Source organism: Podarcis liolepis (assembly GCF_965112155.1).
Source record: "Podarcis liolepis genome assembly, chromosome: 4".
Taxonomy (NCBI): domain Eukaryota; kingdom Metazoa; phylum Chordata; class Lepidosauria; order Squamata; family Lacertidae; genus Podarcis; species Podarcis liolepis.
In genome coordinates this window covers 9,858,327-9,880,093 of record NC_139558.1, presented here as the reverse complement: position 1 = coordinate 9,880,093, position 21,767 = coordinate 9,858,327, and the positions used below count along the sequence as shown (strand labels likewise).

The following is a 21,767-nucleotide window of genomic DNA, read 5'->3' as shown; positions in this document are numbered from 1 at the left end:
CAATTTTCCAGGGCCGTCTCCATCACCACCCTCCAAGAAAAGGGTGGATGTTATCTAGCCACCAGCAAAAGTGTTTCCCCACTTCCCTGAAGATTGAACGCACCCATGCTGTTTAGTGGGGATCAAAAGAAATGACTCATCATTCAAAATAGGGACTCTGCTCCTTTGGACTGACAAACACAGAGTCATCGCCTTTCTGTTCCCCTGGTTATGCATTTGCTGCTTCACTAACTTTTCCAAAAGCGAAATGGTGTTAAGCAAAAGAGATTATTCATTCCTCGTTGATTTAAATAAATACTGTCTGTACGAAGATGGTTCAGGTGGAGGAAAGGAGTTGACGTACTTCCAGAAAGCCTCCGTAACTGGAACACAGTTTGCATGTGTGCTTTTAAGTTCACAGTTTCTAGCATAGATGTCTTAAATTACTTCTCAAACAAGGTCGAATGGAAACCTGTTGTCCTGAAGGGGCCAAGCTGCATGTTGGTTTGCCTTTACACTTCATTAGGTATTTTCTATGCAAACAGAATTGACAGTTATGGATGTAGTTCAAAAACTCAGTACCTTGTAACTTCACTTCGGCTTCCACAGGTTGTTGTTCTGTGTGTACTTAACACCTTAAGGTTGTGATCCCATGGTGCTTTCTTGGAAGTATGGTCTCTTTAAAGAATTAACGTTTAAAAGAACCACTGTACAGATAAACTCAGCCCCTGGCATCCCTCTGTCAGCCTTCTTACACAGAAGCATATCTGGGAACCCCAATTGTGTATTTTCACCTGTCTGTTTCTGACGTTCTGGAAAACTGTGCTAAAGGCCTCCTTGACCCACTGGTGCAGTCTAATTCTGAGTTACAGATAACCAGAACCGTGTGTGTGTGTGTGTGTGTGTGTGTGTTTATATTTGTTTGTGTCTGCTCATATATTTTTCTGCTGTAAAATAAGTTGAGTGAAAGCTTTTCTTTCTGGGGTCTTTTGCCTCCTTACTTGCTGATGGTGTTTACCACACACACACACACACACACACACACACACACACAAAATACAGTGGTACCTCGGGTTACATATGCTTCAGGTTACATACGTTTCAGGTTACAGACTCCGCTAATCCAGAAATATTACCTTGGGTTAAGAACTTTGCTTCAGGATGAGAACAGAAATCGTGCAGCAGCAGCGGGAACCCCCATTAGCTAAAGTGGTACCTCAGATTAAGAACAGTTTCAGGTTAAGAACAGACCTCCAGAACGAATTACCGTATTTTTCGCCCTATAGGACGCACTGGCCCATAGGACGCACCTAGATTGGGGGGGGGGAAATAAAGGGGGAAGAAATTATTTTTCCCCCAGCTCGGGGCTGGGGCAGGGGAAGCCCGAGCTTCCGCCGACCCCAGCCCCCAGAACAGGCAGCTCTGGCAGCTTGCGCGGCTGGGGGCGGGGGAAGCCCGCCGCCAGCCTCCAAACCATGTTGGGAGACAGCGGGATGGCGCGCTGCGCCTCCCTGCTGTCCCCCGAGCTTGCAGGGCTGGCGGCAGGGAGAAGGGGGCTTCTCCCCGCCAGCAGCCTCCACACCACGTCGGGAGACAGCGGGATGGCGCGCTGCGCCTCCCTGCTGTCCCCCGAGCTTGTGGGGCTGGCGGTGGGGCTCTCCAGGCTTCAGCGAAAGCCTGCATTCGCCCCATAGGACGCACACACATTTCCCCTTCATTTTTGGAGGGGGAAAAGTGCGTCCCATAGAGCGAAAAGTACGGTAAGTACTTAACCTGAGGTACCACTGTATGTTTCCCTCCTTGAAGAGAGATGGTTTGCCAATCTCCATGTTCCAGCAACATCCAGGGTAGGTTATTGTAGTGTGTTGTACATGGCGGTTTTGGAAAACGTTTAGGAAAGGAAACTAGCCCATGACGTGCAAGTGGGCTGTTAACTAGGCTCAACCCCTATGGGCAGGATCACAGTTTTATTAAAAGATTTGCACTAGCTGCTGGTATGGTTCCAGGCTCAGTTAAAAGCATTGGTCTTGTCTATAACACCCTCGACAATGTGGGCTGGAGCATCTTCATGATCCTATTCCTTCTGCATGAAGCTCCCTGCCAATTAATAGCTTCCTCAAAGGCCTTTCTCCCGTCTTTGAAAGTGATATGGATGACACTGGAGAAAGGACATCTTCCGTACTGATACCGAAAATATGGAAGCCCCTCAGAACATATTTGCCTTGTACTTTCTTTGCTATCTTTTAGCAGCTAAGCAAAGGCCATCCTGTTCTTTTCTACCCTTAATGGAATTTGAGGTCCTTTTCACTTGCCTTTTTATCTGGGTTATGTTGGCCTGAGTGTTTTTTCTGCTGTTTTGATTTCCCGTTCCCTGGCGTTGCTTGTTTTTGTTCTGTTGCATCTTACTGTAGATTATGGTTTGGTTTGGTTTTTAAACGTAAGCTGTCCTGAGAGCGTCCTGTCAAAAAGCAGAGTATAAAATGCTATAAATAAGTCAGCGTCCAAGGACACCTTCACACACAACCCTGACCTGCGTATCCTGCGTGTGTCAAGGTGAAGGAACCAGTTCTCTAATTTGGGTCTGCTCTGTCATAGGGCGTTTAGTGTGAGCGGCAGCCTATACATGCACACTTCTGTCTGAGTAGGCCTTGTCAAGGCAATCTATCTCCCCTTTTTTGCAGATCAAATGTATGTGCAAATGTCCCAGTTCACGGGAAGGTCCTATGCATGTTTGAGGCTCATGTGCAGGATGCGAGATGGTGCGGTCATGTAACTTTAGGCCAGCCTTTCTCAACCTTGAGTCCCCAGATGTTGTTGAACTACAACTCCCATCATTCCTACCCATCAGGGATGATGGGAGTTGTAGTTAAGAACATCCGGGAACTCAAGAAAGGCTGTGGACTCAATAATATCATGGGGAGTAGCGGGTGGGGCTGTCTTTAGATGACAATTACTTCTTCCTTCAAAATGTGGTATTATTCAGGGACCCCTTATCCATTCTGCTGAGTGGGGGCCTTTACCTCTGCCCCCAAAGCCCTGCCCTGTGAGTGCACCGCTAATCTCGTTGTGAACTGGTTTAAAGGTACTTCATCTGTGTATACATAAAAGGTTATTAGTAAGCACTGCTTCTCAGACGTCTCACAATCCGTTTCCCTCTCATGGTATGTTTGGCTATGAAGCTTTTGTGTAGACAGTGAAGATGCTATTCATATTTCACAAGGCTTTGCATTTCTGACAGCACAGAATATTGCCTTCTTGTTGGGTAGCATTTGCAGGCTGGGCAGATTCCACGCACTTGTCATTTGGATCCATCCTGACAGCTTCCTGAAAACACTCTGAAAGACACCCTCGTTCCTGGGAGTTATGAATCACGGTTTGAAGTTATGGCCATTTCTGTGTTAAGGCTAATCGGGGAAGGATTTCTATTAATAATAAAGTCTAGCATCACTCATAACTTTCCAAGCGAGAGCCTGATTGAACTTAACGTGAACTTAAAGATCCTCTTCGAAGAGGAACCTTTGATAGGGTGGTTGCCACATTGATGTACACACCACACAGCATGCCTCACGTCCATTTCGTAAGATATATTCCATGTCTCTGAAAGGCTATAGCGAGTGCTTTTATGCAGGGCATAACTGGTTTTGTCTTGCAGTGACAAATATGTCCCTTTGTGACCATCATTCATTTTTCAGGAATGAACTGAAGATGCAGTTTTGAATGTGTTGCTTTGAGTATTTCATCAATATTTGCCCCATCAACAGTGTTTTGTGGATTATGGTTCCACACGTAACAGACTCTGAAGGCAAAATTGAGTGCAAGATGAGTTTTGATTTATCTAGGCAGAGGCATTGTTTGGGGGGTATCCCAGCCTTTTTGTGGTAGTTCCAGGATTCCTGACCCCTCCTCTCATTTTTTTTAATTATTTTTTTTTGGGGGGGGCTCGTAGCTAACGTTAGTTCTACTCAGGATACGCTCACTGAGATTTATGGGCATGCTTAACCTGGGTCCAGTTGTTTTCAGTGAGTCTACTCTCAGCAGAATTTCATTGGAGACAACCCATATTTTATAGGGTGGCTGGGCATACTGCAAAATGAAGTGCTGGAGAAACCCAGCCATTCACCCCATAATTTCCAAGAGGCAACTGTACAAATAAATGCCCATATGCAGATTTCATGCAAATTTGGGTCATGCTTCTGCCCCATGAGCCTTTTAAGTGCTTGTAAATTTCTTTCTGTACATTCCTCGGTGCAGCAAAATAAAGAGAAGGGGGAAAAAGACTGAGGGGGGGTGTTGGAAGCCAAGAGTAAATTTCACAACAGGGGCTTAATTCTGCTCCAGACTGGATTTTTCTTGTGATTTGTCTTAGCACTCTCATAGTGGAATTTTGCAGTATTGATTTATTGTTTGTTTTTGCTTCTGTTTTACTTTCCCTTATCTTAATATGAGTTGTCCAATATACTCCAACAGCTATTGTATTATGCAACGCTTTTGGAATGTGACACCCATTAATGATGCTATTTTTCTGGGGCCATTTTGAAATCAACCACAAACTTCCGTTCCAACCAGGACTTTAAAGGAGTCTGTTGGATGTCAACAGAAACAGATTTTAAAAAGAGGAAGGTGAATAAGGGTTTTAAGAAAAGATGAAGGAGGGCTAAACTGCAGCCCTAGTTTTTAGACAATGAAACCATCCAAAATGCTGCTATATTGTGTTAAGGGTGCCTCTGTCAACCTGACATCCTTGAGATGTTTTGGACCACAAAAAGACCTCCCCTGTTGGGCAGCTGTTGGTTCTCCTGCACAGAGCAATGGTCCTCATTTTTCTTTGCCCTCATTATCCCAGCCCCCTCAAGTGTCTCGATTAAATTGAAACATCATGAATTGACAGAAGCCGCCCAATCCCAAATGCCCCGATATGTTATCCTCTTCTTACGTTGTCCCCATCTTCCATTTAATGTGATCTACCCACATGATGTATCACAATGCTACACGTGACACAATGACATCATGGAGGCCTGTAAACAAAATAACGTGGTATGCCACAGTCAATCAGATTAAATAAGAATTTAAGAGCTGTGCTGGATCAGGCCAAAGGTTGCTCTAGACTGGGGTCCTTTTACTGCTAGCCTACAGTTTCAGAGCCAGTGTGGTGTAGTGGTTAAGAGCGGTAGTCTTGTAATCTGGTGAATGGGGTTCGCTTCCCCGCTCCTCCACATGCAGCTGCTGGGTGACCTTGGGCTAGTCACACTTCTTGAAGTCTCTCAGCCCCACTCACCTCACAGAGTGTTTGTTGTGGGGAGGAAGGGAAAGGAGAATGTTAGCCGCTTTGAGACTCCTTAAAGGGAGTGAAAGGCGGGATATCAAATCCAAACTCTTCTTCTTCTTCTTCATGTGAATGAGTATTGGTTTAGTTGACAACGTTCAGAAGTTCCCAAATGTTGCTGCTGTGCTGGCGAGGAAACAAACCAGAAGCTGGCTTTGTGCAAACCACGTTTCCCTCAAATAAGCCGCAGTCAGGAAGCCAAGCAAACTTTATTTATTTAGGGTACTTGTGGGATTTTCTGCCTCTGGTGCCAGAGCAACTTGCTCACCAGTCTTTACTGGGTGAGGTGGCATTCACTGTTCTGCTTCAGGCACTGTGCAAAAGCTGACCCTCCAAGCGTCCCTATTTTCCAGGGACAGGCCCAGATTTACGGAAGCTGTCCCAGCTTCTGATTTGATCCCAGAATGTCCCACTTTTCCTTAGGATGTCCCTATTTGCGTCAGAGAAATGTTGGAGGGTATGGAGTTATGCAAACAACAACAACAACCCTCCACTGAGCCAAGGAGATAAGTAACTATACAACCTTTAGAAGACATCTGATGGCAACCTTGTATTATGAAGTGTTTTTTTAATGTTTAATGTTTTATTATGGTTTTATATATGTTGGAAGCTGCCCAGAGTGATTTGGGCAACCCAGTCAGATGGGTGGGGTATAAATAATAAAATTATTATTAGAATAGGAGGGTTTGCAAAAGCAGCACAGTTGGTTAGAGCATGGTACTGATAATGTCAAAGTTGCATTTTCTATCCCTGCATGCAGTGGTACCCCGGGATACAGATGCTTCAGTCTACAGACTCCGCTAACCTCAGGTTAAGAACTTTGCTTCAGGATGAGAACAGAAGTCGCGTGGCAGCGGTGCGGTGGCAGCAGGAGGCCCCATTAGCTAAAGTGGTGTCTCAGGTTAAGAACAGTTTCAGGTTAAGAACAGACCTCCAGAATGAATTAAATTCTTAACCCAAGGTACCACTGTATTTCTGCCTTGCCAGGGATTGGATTAGATGATCCTAAGGGTACCTTCTAAGCCTACAATTCTGTGATTCTATGATTATGGAATAGGACACCCCTATTTCCGTTGGAGAAATGTCGGAGGGTGTGCAAAAGCATCACAGCATGGCTCCCTCAATCTCTCCAGAGGAGTTAGAGAGGCCCACAAGCGCCAGAGTCTCATAAGCAGGTGGATATTTCTTCCCAGAAAGCATCGAGTGAATAGGCCTGCAGGCAGCCATAGCATCGTATCAAAGTGAGGCTTGCTTTCTCCGCCTTTCCTCGCCGCTCTCCTTTGAAAATAATCATATCATATCTCATTGGGTCATAAAGAACTTGATTTATTGAAGCCAATTCACGAGACACTAAATCATTTCAATAAAAACAGCTGCATTTCACAGCTTTCGGTTTTATCCCATTAAAATTTCAAGTCTATAATATGCAATTATGTGTATACTCAAAGTAAAGATATTATTTTCTGTGTGGGGGAAAAAAAAGGAAGTATAAATTTCTCCCCCTTAATTTGTAATATATTCAGGCTTGACAGTACTAATTTGCACTGCAAAGTAATTTGGGCATAAGAAGCATATGTCAACATGAGGAGTAGCTGCAGTTTTGTCTCTGGAGGATCACTTAAATCTGTCTTGTTACAGATATACTGTAGTTGATTTGCTCGTCTTAATTTTTGACCCAATAATGATAATTTATGAAATTCAGATCCTTCTTTTTCTTCTTCTTCTGAGAATTTGCAATACTTGGGAGGGTAGAAAAGGCAGGAAATGTGCCTTATAATTAATTTCTGTTCATAGGGCTATTTAGTGAAAGCAGAGACACCCCAATGTCATGTTTTGCGATGCAGGTACATGCTACCCAAATTAAAGATGTGAAAATAGCACTCCATCATAATTTATATGGAATAATGGGATTGATTTGGAGGGGGGGTTGGGTGTCCAGAAAGTGAATCTGGATTCTGAATTAAGGTTGGAATCAAGGCCTTGAGTCTTGCTCAACCTGAACAGAGGCTGTAGGACATAAAAAACAAAGACATAAACATGCTACAGACCCTATTTTGGCCATAATAGTTCAGGCTAGGTTGCTCCTATATGTTGTGGCCAGTTATCCATTGCCAAAAAAGAGGATTTGCAACATTCCCCACTCAAAAAAGTGGGGAGGACATCATTTTGCATCAAATTTGTATACAGTGGTACCTCGGGTTACATACGCTTCAGGTTACATATGCTTCAGGTTACACAGTACACTAAGCCAGAAATAGTGCTTCAGGTTAAGAACTATGCTTCAGGATAAGAACAGAAATTGGGCTCCGGCGGCGTGGCAGCAGGAGGAGGCCCCATTAGCTAATGTGGTGCTTCAGGTTAAGAACAGTTTCAGGTTAAGTACGGACCTCCGGAACGAATTAAGTACTTAACCCGAGGTACCACTGTATGGTAAATTATATGTATAGACACACATTTAGAAATAATTGCTGTGCTTTAACTATTTAATGCATAGAATACTAGAGACACCAGATGACTTGTGTGCTTGCTCAGACTAAGTGCCAATAGTTGTTGTTGGGCCACTCCAAGACCTCCCACTTTTTATGGTTCCTTATCTGCAAACCAGACTTGGACTAGATGGCCCTCAAAGAGAGGACACCTTCAAAGAGAAGACTGTGATAGAGAAGATAGCCAACGTGGTGTTCCCAGATGCTGTTGGGAGTCTGTTGTCATCATCCCAGAACATTGGGCTGATGGGAGTAGGACTCCAACAGCATCTGGAGTTCTCCAGATTGAGCATCATTCGACCACACTGTAAACCCTCAATTCCATTTCATCAGAAATGATGATGAGATGGTGATGAGATGGGAAGTGTGTACACACACCGGCAAGGATGCTTTTATCATACTACCTACAACCCTTGAAAATCTATGATCCCCAGTCTCTAGTCTAGACGCACAGTTATTTGCAACTGGGGGCAGCTCTGTTCATTTCATGTTTGGCAACAATGCTGGGGGTTCAAAGTCTAGCTCATGTTTATCTTCACATCATCTCTAGAGCTTTGTGTAGGCTTGGGTTATGGAGAGAATCTAAACCTTTGAGGTTTATGTGGGCTGTGATTTCAGCCTTAATGTGCTTATCGCTCCTGAAAATCTGGCCCCAAATTCCTCCCAGAACGCCTTACAAACTTGCAGAAACACTTGCAACTAGAGTTGACGTTCACCATCTGCAATGTTGAGAAGGGAGTCTGACCTCCCACTGAATATGAGGATGTGATTCAGCTTGGAACATGATGTACAGATATGGGTAAAAGTGAAATGAATCAACTGTTTAAATAGGGGGTAAGGAAGGATACAAGAGACTTCTGAGTAAATATGAGTTGGGTGTTAGCAATGCAGCAACAGAAACAGCTTCACCTTAAAAACAGCTCACATCTGCAGCAAGGTGGTACAAGAAAACATCTCTGCTGATGTTCTGAGACTTCTCTGTAAAAAAAAGAGTTGTTGACAAAGATGTTCACAATGGCTTAATTAATTTAAAATATTCAAATATTATTAATTCACATGAATGATTGTTCCTCAGAACTTTCTGGTAATGTTTGGATAATGACATTGTGCTGTAATGAGATTCTATTATAATGAAGAACAAGCAGAGTGGAGAAATAAACTAGTGACAAGCTAAGGGCTGATGTGCCCATGCGCCACCCGTGGAAAATGTGAGATGGAGCTCACCTAGTTCAGAGATGGAAATGCAACAGTTTTCGACTTGCAAACAGGGCTGATTTATGATATTTCTATGCTCCTTTTCATTCAAATGAATCGCAAAGCAGCTTATAAACAATACACAGCAATAACTTAATGGAGTGTAATAAAACATCACAAATACAATACAGATCATAGAATAATTATCAAATCATCAGTAAAACAATTACAATCTATAAAGCACTATTATTCACTAAACAAATAAGGTAACCAGTACAATTACAACAAAAGTCAGTCTGAAGGGGCTTTAGGTAAACAACTATCTGACGTTTAGAAGACATCTGAAGGCAGCCCTGTTTAGGGAAGTTTTTAATGACTGATGTTTTAATGTATTTTTCATCTTTGTTGGAAGCCGCCCAGATTGGCTGGGGAAACCCAGCCAGATGGGCGGGGTGTAAATTATTATTATTATTATTATTATTATTATTATTATTATTATTATTAAATATTTCATCTGTTCCCTCCCCATCACCACTGTGGTACCCTCCTTGTAAACAGAGACAGCGTCAGTGAATACAGGCACCCCATTTTTTTGGGGGGGGTGTAACTTCTATAGTTAACCTTCATACCCAGACAGCATGAAGGCAGATCCAGCGGAAGAAAACATTTTTACTAGAGCAGCAAGAGAATGGTACTCAGCCCAGCTCAGAAGCATTCTGGGAAAATGAGAGTGGTGGGTAGCTGTAGTCTCTTGTTGAGTACTCAGAGGGTCTCTGTTGATTCCCCAGGGAGGGCTGCAAGTGTTCCCTGCCTGAAACTCTGGAAAGCTTTTGCCAGCCAATGTAGAGCTGGATGAATCAATGATTTGACTCAGTCTAAGGCAGCTTCCCATGGCCTTATGTTCATTTCAGAGTGCCACTAGTGCACCTCCTTAATAGAAAAGCTGAAAATAAAAAATAAAAAGAGGCAGTGACTGACATGATCCCCAGTGAACCCTTTATCAGGACCTGACGTTGGGCCTCTTTGAAGCAGCCGCCCTTTCCTTGCCTGCTTGCCCTTCATTTCAATGATGATGCTTAAAATAAACATACACACTGTTATCATCCGAGTGTTGTTGTTTTTTGGCTCCTAGATGGTAATGGCCTGTTTCCCTTTCCTTCCTTCCACAGTCTCCAAACTCTCACAGTTACCCAGATATGGAAGCTGTACCCCTTTTGCTGAACAGCATGAAGGCAGAACCAGAAGAAGACTCCTTGTCCACAGACCATTTCCAAACGCAAACTGAGCCAGTGGACTTGTCGATAAACAAGGCCCGGTCATCCCCCATCGCTGCTTCGTCTTCGCCTGTGTCCATCACCGCCTCGGCATCGTCTCCTTCTTCCACTTCAACATCCTCTAGTCGGCCAGCTTCATCACCCACAGTAATAACGTCCGTCTCTTCAGCGTCTTCTGCACCGTCAGTATTAACGCCAGGACCGCTCGTGGCATCAGGTGTTGGAGGGCAGCAGTTTTTGCACATAATCCACCCAGTACCCCCGTCCAGCCCCATGAACCTACAGACCAACAAAATGAGTCACGTACATCGCATCCCAGTCGTGGTGCAGTCGGTACCCGTGGTCTACACAGCGGTGAGATCACCAGGGAATGTGAACAACACTATCGTAGTACCGCTACTGGAGGACGGGAGAAGTCATGTCAAAGGTACGGTGCACATCCCCACTCACCCCAGGCGTGAAATGTACTTGGATTTTAAGAAGGGTGAAGCCCAGACTAGCTGATGCTACTATTAGAACACCCAGTCGTTTTGCAAGCCTACGGGAGCTTTTCCTTCCTATCTTGCATGTGGAAATGTAAAACTGGAGACAAACACTTGTTAACTGGAGAAGTATGGGAAAATATCACATATTAAGCCAGAGGGCTAGCATGATAGAGTGTCTACAGGACAACTGCTAATAATAATAATAATAATAATAATAATAATAATAATAATAATAAATTATTTATACCCCACCCATCTGGCAGGGCTTCCCCAGCCACTCTGGGCAGCTTCCAACCAAATATTAAAATACAGTAGTGGGGAGACTCCAAATTAAATTCTACCATTGTGCTGGGAACCATCCAGCTCAACCGAAGATCTGCTGGATCCTAACCCCACTCATCCCAGCAGATCATGCCACAGGATTGCTCCCTCAGTGTCTGTGTATTTAGCAGAATGCCAGAAAGGGACATAGGCTGGCCACCAGATTATTAATCTGGATAATACAGGCTTCCTGATCAGACTGCCTACTACATGTGTACAGCTGTACCATATATAAGCTCCTCTTTCTGATGTTGCACCAAATATGTGGACACGGGTGGTAAAGAGTTGGTGGCTTGTGGATGTTGGGGGTGGGATTAGTTTGGGCTTCCATATGTCTGGATTTTCTCAAACGTTATCGGGAGGCAGAAGTTTGGCAAGTAAGCCAAAAAACTTCAACAACTTTCGCTGTGTCCTGCAAACGTCAGTGGCAGTGATCTTCTTCCCCGCTCCTCTATTCATACAAGTAGGGTGCATTTGTGTGTGTGTGAATAGTCCCAATTTGTTCGTGAAATGGAAGATGTCACAGCCAGTCATCTTGTGCTTTCCTCCCTCCCTGAGGAAGTCACCAGTAATATAGAGTCAATAGTGGGGTAGGAGAGCTGGAAATGATACCCAATCTATTTCACATCTGGCAACCAATGTGCCCCTTTTGTTTCAGACAGTACATGGGTAGACAAGTATAAAATGTCGGGGACACAATCTTTTCACAGCCCTCTAGCGTATTCCAGTGTTAACTCTGGAAGTGTATATTCAGTTCTCACCAAACTAAGCCTCCTGGAGCTTTAAGAATGTGATGCTGGCAATGATGGAGTCAGCGAGCCAGGCATTGTTGCGCCTCTGGATGCTCTAGAACAGGGCTGTCCAACAGGTTGATTGCAATCTACTGGTCCATTGTGGGGTGTCCCTGGTTGATCTTTGGACCCCACCAAAATGCCCCCCCCCCAAAGCTCAACAACTTCCTTAAAAAGCTCAACAACTCTGACAATGAGTAGATCACTGCCAGTTTTTTTTAATACTATGAGTAGATTACAGACCCTTGGAAGTTGGGTGCCCCTGCTCTAGAACATAAGAAGACCCTTGCTGGATCAGTCTAGCCATTCCAACACCTTATTCTCATAGCGGCCAACCAGATATTCCCATGGGAAACGCACCAGCAGGACCTGAAAGCAAGAGCACTCTCATCACTTGTGATTCCCTGTAACTGATATTCAGATGCATATACCGTATTTTTCGCACCATAGGGCGCACCGGACCATAGGGCGCACCCAGTTTTTAGGGGGGGAAATCAAGAAAAAAAATCCCCCCCCAGCACCAAAGAGCAGCGTACAGGGTGCGCACAACCTCTCCCTGCCGGAGGGGTTGCGCGCAGCTATAGAGCAAGCCAAGTTTTGGCTTCCCCTTTAGCCCCATGCAGCCTCTCCTTGCCGGGCCCCATGCAGCCTCTCCTTGCGGAGGGGTTGCGCGCAGCTATGGAAGAAGGCAAGGCAGCGAGCGGGATGGATCCCGCTCGCTGTTTTGCCTTCCCCTTTAGCCTCGCGCAGCCTCTCCTTGCCGGGAGACGCTGCGCAGGGCTTTCCTGGCTTTTCTGGGAGGTGGAGGAATTCCCCCACCTCCCGCAAAACCGGCAGAAGCCGCGCGCACTTTAAAAGGGCTGCACGGCTTCTCCTGGCTTTCCTGGGAGATGGGAGAAGGGACTGATGCGGCCAGTCAGTCCCTTCTCCCTCCTGTGGAAAAGCCCGCAAGAGCGCACGGAGCTTGTGTGCGGCTCTTGGGGGCTTTTCCCGCCTGCCTCCCCCCCTGCATTCACTCCATAGGACGCACACACATTTTCCCTTGCTTTTTAGGAGGGAAAAAGTGCGTCCTATGGTGCGAAAAATACGGTACACTCCCTCTGACAGGGAAGGTAGAACAGAGCCATTGTGGCTTGTGGCCATTCATCGCCTCACCCTTCCAGGAATTTGCCTAATCCTCCTTTTAAGCTTTTCACTTTGGTGGCCATCCCCACCTGTGATAGAGGACCACCCATGATAGACAAACACACTCTCCTAGCCATGTATTGTGAACTGCTGGCTTCTTGACAACACCTCCCCCCCCCCTTTTTGGAATCCCAGGCAGCTGCAAAACTGGGAGATTTATCAAGCCCTTAGTGCAACACTATATGTGACTTGGAGGGTTGCATTCAATGTGTCTGGTCAGGAGTTTTGCAGGCTTGCACTACAATTCCCACTATATCCAGCACCACGTGCAAGCTCAAGGATTGAGAGTTAGCAATAGCTAACTCCAGGTTTGGATAGGGATGACGGTTGTGTTCACGCTGCGGCATAGCGAAATGGTTCCTATAGCAGTGGAACCCATCTAGTATTCTGCGTGCTGGTTGCACCAAACATCTGCTCAAACTAAGAGGAAAATCTCACACTGGATTTGGCTCTGGTCTCAGCGAGCTTTAAGGATGTGATAACAAAACAGTTTATTAGACATAAAGGTAAAGGGATCCCTGACCATTAGGTCCAGTCGTGACCGACTCTGGGGTTGCGGCGCTCATCTCGCTTTATTGGCCGAGGGAGCCGGCGTACAGCTTCCGGGTCATGTGGCCAGCATGACTAAGCCGCTGCTGGCGAACCAGAGCAGCGCACGGAAACGCCGTTTATTAATTTATTATCAGCCAAGTGATCCTAAGCTAGTACAGCTTGATACTGTTCCATCCACAACTTGAATTGCATTTGATTTCAGAAGAAATGGATTTTAAGGAGATTTCTTTAGCTAATTAAAGAGAATAGTTACTTAAAAGACCAAAGGACAAAGATGCTCTGGTGAGAAAGACCTGTGTGACTGGCCCTGCCTACACCATTCCGCTATTTAGATCCTACTTGAAATTAGGAGGGCTACACCTCAGGGAAGATGGCAGGTGAGAGACTTTATCCAGCAAACCAGTGCTCCATAAAATCAGCATGTTCATATACGGTTTTATCTGGGCCAGATTTTTTTCCAGGGTAACTTTTTTTTCCTTATTGCTGTATTGTCTGAGCAGAAGAGACGCCACAAAAATTTCTTTTCACCATTCCCTTGTCTGGTTCTGTATGTGAGATTCCTCCTGGCTGCATGGCCTTGCTTTTGCATAACAGAAATAAGAAATCATTCCAGGAAAACACTTTTTGATAGTTAGCCTGTTTATTCACAGGGGGAAACCAAATAGTCATGAGCTTTGTAAAGCAGGGTGAATGTCACTTATTTTATACTTATTTTGTGTTGTGTAGGCTCCTATGATGTAATTAATGGGCCCGCCTGCTAGTTTGTTATGAATAAAAAATCATTTTCAGTTAGAGCTTAATAATTATTTCACTATTAATATGCTTCTTCTTAATTGTATTTCAGTTCAACGATTACTTTGATAAAATACATATTTTGTTATGTACAAATGGCTTTAGATACCTATTAGGTCCATAAATTACCATATAGCATATATTCAACACAAAAAACAGTGACAATTTGTTGTTGACAAAGGACAGCTGGACATATAAAGGGCCCCATTACCTTCAGTAGCTTAGGGCCTCATCAAACCTAAATCCAGCCCTGTAGAGAAGATAGATGTCCCCACCCAGAATAAAGACTTGAGATACTAGCAGAACATAACATACTTTGTTGTCCCTAGCAGTATATAAAGAGGCAGCTCTTTTAACGATATTTACAGTAGATTTTTTTATTTTTTTAAAAAATCAGTGTTACGTTTCATTAAGGGATGTTGTAGCAACAGTGAAGCCTTTGGCACCTATTGGGTGAAATGGTGTGATGTCATAGAATGTTTAGAAAGGTGGACTGCTGAGGAAAGTGTGATTTAAGGTCCAGCTTTGTGGGCTGAAGTTAATGGTAGTTTGGTTGGGTGCAAGAATGGAGGAGTCAAGGTCACTTTTAGATATGTAGAAGTGTCTTGTCTAGAAACCTGGGCTCAGAAAAAGCTATGTCCTGCTGTTGTTCAAATCTGTAATTGCTTTTCTTTCCCCCGGCTTTGTTTTATGTTGGATGGTGAATCAGTTATATATTAGATACTTGATGTGATTTAGGTCTTAACACTCTTGAGAATTCGATTTCCTGTAAATGGGGTGTGAGTTCTACAGTGTTCAATTTAAAATGAAAAAGGTCTAACGTTTTTGCTGTGGAAAAACAACAACACACCATCGTCATAGATGTGTATCTGAGTTATACGTAGGTAGGTTTCTGCAGATGTCCATAGCCTCTATTAATCCTGCCTGCCCCTGGCAAATTATTTTGCTCGTGAAATTACTATAAATAATGACTTTGATTGGACAGAGTAATTAATAGCCTATGGTAGATTAGCAACGAAACGCATGTATAGGAGCTAACCCCACCTTCTCCCATCGCACAAGAGCACACAGTTAACTGCTTAAACCGCATAGTCCCATAAAATCTCAATAAAGCCTGAAAAACTGTGGAGTATGTGTAATCTTGCTATAAATTGCAATAAAAATTACCCTGTAGACTCTATATTATGATCATTAAGTTCATGGATGCTGCTGCTGTGTACATAAAGTTTTATGGAATAAATCGACCAGTTTTGCTGCCCCTATCAGAAAGCAAGCTGTTTTTGATTTAAAAGTTGATTGGTGTTCTCAGAGCATTTTTCCAAGAGCGCAAACCATTTGTAATGGCCTTTAGTGGAAAGCGGCTTGGGCGTTGGGGTGAGGAGGCCTTGTATATCTGCCCTGCATTGAGAGTATTTTATTATGAGGCCTAGGAGAAGTTACATGTTTTCCGCAAAACGCACATTCGCACAGCTGCTCTGTGTACATTAACTAAACCTCTGCACAATGTCTAACCTCACTGGGCTTCATTTGGACTATATTACGTCTCCCTGTATTTGTTTGAAATGCTAAGCAGTACATTTAATTTTGTACTTTTCCCCCCTGCATCACTTCTCTGCCCAACGGCGGGATGATGCTTTCATTCTCCAGGAACTATATGGTTTATTCCAAAATCCTGTTGTTGAGATACTGGTAGACTATTATTTTCTGCTACACCAGTGGCATTATAATTTATCAACTCCAGAAAACACTCTTCTCCCCTTCCCTCCTCCTCTCACATTCTTATTATTACAGTCATACCTCGGGTTAAAGTAGCTTCAGTTTGAGCATTTTCGGGTTGCGCTCTGCAGTGACCCGGAAGTAACGGAATGGGTTACTTCCGGATTCCACCGCTCATGCATGCACAGACGCTCAAAATAACGTCACGCACATGCGCAGAAGTGGCGAATCGTGGCACGCGCAGACACAGGTTGCATTCTGCTCAGGATGGTAACGGGGCTCCGGAACAGATCCTGTTCGCATCCAGAGGTGGTGGTGTTGTTTAGTCGTTTAGTCGTGTCCAACTCTTCGTGACCCCATGGACCAGAGCACGCCAGGCACTCCTGTCTTCCACTGTCTCCCGCAGTTTGGTCAGACTCATGTTTGTAGCTTCAAGAACACTGTCCAACCATCTCGTCCTCTGTCGTCCCCTTCTCCTTGTGCCCTCCATCTTTCCCAGCATCAGGGTCTTTCCCAGGGAGTCTTCTCTTCTCATGAGGTGGCCAAAGTACTGGAGCCTCAGCTTCACGATCTGTCCTTCCAGTGAGCACTCAGGGCTAATTTCCTTAAGAATGGATGCGTTTGATCTTCTTGCAGTCCATGGGACTCTCAAGAGTCTCCTCCAGCAGCATAATTCAAAAGCATCAATCCAGAGGTACCACTGTATTATTATTATTAATACACTACCCATCTGGCTGGGTTTTCCCAGCCTGGCTTTAGTAAAAGCTTTCTGATTTGTTAAACCACAGTGTGCTGTGACATCCAAACTAGAAAACTGTGGTTTAAACACTGCCTGCAAACCCGGATCAGATCTGCTCAGGTTTGAGAGGCCTAGCACAGCATTAATCCCCTTTTCCTGACAATAAATGGGCAGAGAAAACAGCTAGCCAGAGGAAGCCAGCATTCTCAGATGCTGCCGGCAGTCACAGAAGAATTCTAGAAGTATCACCATTGCCCAGAAAGTATGGTTCTGTCTGGCAGCAAAGAACATTGCAAGCAATGTTAGCTGAGGGTGTGTGTGTGTGTGTGAGAGAGAGAGAGAGAGGGAGAGAGAGGGAGAGAGAGGGAGAGAGAGAGCGCGCGCGCAGCATGCCTCCAGTTTTAATCCAGAAAAAAGACTACTTTCCAGGTATCAAAAAACCTTGGGAACCAGCAATTTAGGAAAAGTAAATATTAAGTATTATTATTACTTTTATTATTACTACACTCAATAATTTGGTTATTTCCCATCATATGGCAATACTTCACCCCCAACAGACTGTATTTCCAGGCATAAAGAAAAACAAGTGTTCTCACAGAGCTTTAAAAACAACCCTCCACCCGTTCTCTTTTGGTTTTCACTGCTTGGTATGACTTTATTTTTTTAATGCTTTTGCTTCAGAGTAAATTTACATCCTGAGAAATGCAGTCACGCCCACCTTGAGTGTGGGAGTTTATTCCAAATATAGACTGAGATTTGCTTCCGTTCTATAATACCAACCCAGTTTATGGGAATTAATCATCTTTGGTAGCTGCGAGGGATGTCCACAAAGATGTATTAAGCATTAAGCTGCCTTGGATTCATTATAATTCAGGATATCTGGTACAGTAGTAGTCATAAAAATGTTGACATTCAAGATCTCCAGGATTTCAAGTTTCAGTGATGTAATCCTGATAATGGCTTTCCTTATAAAGCCCTGGCCTGTTGCTGAATTCTTTAGCATGAATTGCATTGTTAACAGATTTGGCCTCATACATAAACATGTAAGATCATAGAATCATAGAGTTGGAATAGACCACAAGGGCCATCGAGTCCAACCCCCTGCCAAGCAGGAAACACCATCAGAACACTCCTGACATATGGTTGTCAAGCCTCTGCTTAAAGACCTCCAAAGAAGGAGACTCCAACACACTCCTTGGCAGCAAATTCCACTGTCAAACAGCTCTTACTGTCAGGAAGTTCTTCCTAATGTTTAGGTGGAATCTTCTTTCTTGTAGTTTGGATCCATTGTTCCGTGTCCGCCTCTCTGGAGCAGCAGGAAACAACCTTTCTCCCTCCTCTATATGACATCATTTTATATATTTGAACATGGCTATCATATCACCCCTTAACCTCCTCTTCTCCAGGCTAAACATGCCCAGCTCCCTTGGCCGTTCCTCATAAGGCATCGTTTCCAGGCCTTTGACCATTTTGGTTGCCCTCCTCTGGACACGTTCCAGTTTGTCAGTGTCCTTCTTGAACTGTGGTGCCCAGAACTGGACACAGTACTCCAGGTGAGGTCTGACCAGAGCAGAATACAGTGGCATTATTACTTCCCTTGATCTAGATGCTATACTCCTATTGATGCAGCCCAGAATTGCATTGGCTTTTTTAGCTGCCGTGTCACACTGTTGGCTCGTGTCAAGTTTGTGGTCAACCAAGACTCCTAGATCCTTTTCACATGTACTGCTCTCAAGCCAGGTGTCACCCATCTTGTATTTGTGCCTCTCATTTTTTTTGCCCAAGTGCAATACTTTACATTTCTCCCTGTTAAAGTTCATCTTGTTTGTTTTGGCCCAGTTCTCTAATCTGTCAAGGTCGTTTTGAAGTGTGATCCTGTCCTCTGGGGTGTTAGCCACCCCTCCCAGTTTGGTGTCATCTGCAAATTTGATCAGGATGCCCTTGAGTCCATCATCCAAGTCGTTGATAAAGACAATAAAGATCATTGGGATCTTTTATTTTGAAAGGGCACCCCCCACCTTTAAAAAAATTCCCCACTGTGAGGAAAATGTACCCTAGCTTTCCAGGTGAAAATGAGATGATCTGAGGCAATACTGCTTAAGTCTGTTTTTAGAAGCAGGGGTGAACAGTTGCTGTATGGTGGTGTCTCCTCTTGGTGGATTAGTCATATGTTGCTATCATTTACCTGTTTCTCTAGGCAGTCAGATTGATTTGTTGGAAAGTACTGGTGACTTCACACGTTATATACCGTATTTTTCGCTCTATAGGACGCACTTTTTCCCCTTCAAAAATGAAGGGGAAATGTGTGTGCGTCCTATGGAGCGAAGACGCCATAGCCCCGCGACCCTCTCCCAGCTAGAGAGGTGGCGTGCGGCTATGGCAGGAGCCTCTTTAGCCACACACCACTTCTCCAGCCGGGAGAGGGTCGCGGGGGGCTTCTTTAGCTAAACAAGCCCCCCCGAGACCCTCTCCCGGCTGGAGAGGTGACGGGCGGTTTTGGCAGGAGCCTCTATAGCCGCGCGTCACCTCTCCAGCTGGGAGAGTGCGCACGCGGCTAAAGCAGCCCCCCGCGACCCTCTCCCAGCTGGAGAGGTGACGGGCGGTTTTGGCAGGAGCCTCTATAGCCGTGCGTCACCTCTCCAGCCGGGAGAGTGCGCGTGCGGCTAAAGCAGCCCCCCGCGACCCTCTCCCAGCTGGAGAGGTGACGCGCGACTATGGCAGGAGCCTCTATAGCTGTGTGTCACCTCTCCAGCCTGGAGAGTGCACGGGGGGCTATGGCAGGAGCCTCTCCGCTGCGCGCCTTTCCCTGCTCCCCGAGCTGCTCTTTGGGGCTGGTGGTGGGCTTCCCCCTGCCAGCCCCAAAGAGCAGGTCGAAAGGAACCTGAAGCCTGGAGAGCGAGAGGGGTCAGTGGGCACCGACCCCTTTCGCTCTCCAGGCTTCCAAGGTAGCCGCCTGAAGGCGACTGAACGCACCTTAAACGGCACCTTGTTTTAGAGGGGGAAAACAAGAGGGGGGAAATTCTCCCCCTCTCTGTGCAGCGCCTCCTGCCGCTTCGCTGAAGGGGTGCTGGGCAGAGAGGGAGAGAATTTTTTTCTTGTTTTCCCCCCTCTAAAACAAGGTGCGTCCTATTGTCCGGTGCGTCCTATAGAGCGAAAAATACGGTAACAATACATTTTAGCAGCACTTGGGGTGTATGGCGTCTTAGAGGAAGGAGAGCACTTTGGTGGGGGACATGTTGTAATCATAGCTGTCAACTTTCCCCCTTTTTAAGGGAAAATCCTATTCGGAATAAGGGAATTTCCCTTAAAAAAAGGAAAACGTTGACAGCTATGGTTGTAATACTAATAGTAATATATTTACACCCTGCCCACCTGGCTGGGTTTCCCCAGCCACTCTGGACAGCTGCCAACAGCTTAATAATAATAATAATAATAATGTGATAAAACATCAAACATTAAAAACTTCCCTAAGCAGAGCTGCATAGGGACGCGGGTGGCGCTGTGGGTAAAACCTCAGTGTCTAGGACTTGCTGATCGTAAGGTTGGCGGTTCGAATCCCTGCAGCGGGGTGAGCTCCCGCCGTTCGGTCCCAGCACCTACCCACCTAGCAGTTCGAAAGCACCCCTAAGTGCAAGTAGATAAATAGGTATCGCTTTATAGCGGGAAGGTAAACGGCGTTTCCGTGTGCGGCACGGGTGCTGGCTCACCAGTTGCAGCTTCGTCACGCTAGCCACGTGACCCAGAAGTGTCTTCGGACGGCGCCGGCTCCCGGCCTCTTGAGCGAGATGAGCGTGCAACCCTAGTCGGTCACGACTGGCCCGTACGGGCAGGGGTGCCTTTACCTTTACCTTTACCTTTATGCAGAGGTGCCTTCAGGTGTCTTCTAAAAGTCAGATAGTTGTTTATTTCCTTGACATCTGATGGGAGGGCGTGCCACAGGGCGGGCGCCACCACTGAGAAGGCCCTCTGCCTGGTTCCGTGTAACCTCACTTCTCTCAGTGAGGTAACCGCCAGAAGGTTGGACCTCATTGTCTGGGCTGAACAATGGGGGTGGAGACACTCCTTCAGGTATACTGGGCCGAGGCATTTTAGGGCTTTAAAGATCAGCACCAACACTTTGAATTGTGCTCGGAAATATACTGGGAGCCGAAGTACCAAGATCGGTGTTATACGGTCTTGGCGGCTGCTCCCAGTCACCAGTCTAGCTGCTGCATTCTGGATTAGTTGCAGTTTCTGGGCCACCTTCAAAGTTAGCCCCACGTAGAGCGTGTTCCCCTTCTGGGGTAGTTTGTCCACCTTTGGTCCCCACTCGGCACTCAGCTGTCACCTGTGGCTCCTAGAAGCTGTCAGTAGGCAATAGCGGCCTCATCCCATCATGGCCATGCTGACTGGGTCAAATGGGAGCTGGAGTCCAGCAACATTGGAAGGAACCAATGTTGGCTACCTAATGTGATTTAGTACAGTGGTACCTCGGGTTACAAATACTTTGGGTTACAAACTCCACTAACCCGGAAGTAGTACCTCAGGTTGAGAACTTTGCCCCAGGATGGGAACGGAAATCGTGCGCCGGCGGCACGGTGGGAGCGGGAGGCCCCATTAGCGAAAGCGCATCTCAGGTTAAGAACGGTTTCGGGTTAAGAACGGACCTCCGGAACAAATTAAGTTCATAACCCGAGGTACCAGTGTACTTTGTATGCTCATATGCAAACCTTCTCTCTGTCCCTTTACAACAGGGAAAACCATAAATCCCTCCCTACATTAATTACAGGCCTTTGGCAAAACCTGCAAGTTGCTTGTCCAAAATTGCTCATCCACACAGTTCTCAGTGAAACAGGTCATTATTCCCTTTCCTCAAATGGGGAAGTGGGACTGAGAGTACAGATATTCTTGAATTCACCTTATAAATTCATAGTAGCTGTGAGACTTAAAC

General features: G+C 45.4%; 1 protein-coding gene across 5 annotated transcripts in view; it reads left to right on the top strand.

The window, feature by feature from the left end:
- Window positions 1–21,767, top strand: part of KLF12 (KLF transcription factor 12) — a 243,502-nt gene that overhangs the window by 127,781 nt on the left and 93,954 nt on the right. For all 5 annotated transcript variants that reach the window (XM_083501312.1, XM_083501311.1, XM_083501309.1 and 2 more), the window contains exon 3: window positions 10,152–10,683. In XM_083501312.1, the coding sequence (XP_083357438.1) occupies window positions 10,152–10,683 (532 nt within the window). The remainder of the gene's footprint in view (window positions 1–10,151; window positions 10,684–21,767) is intronic.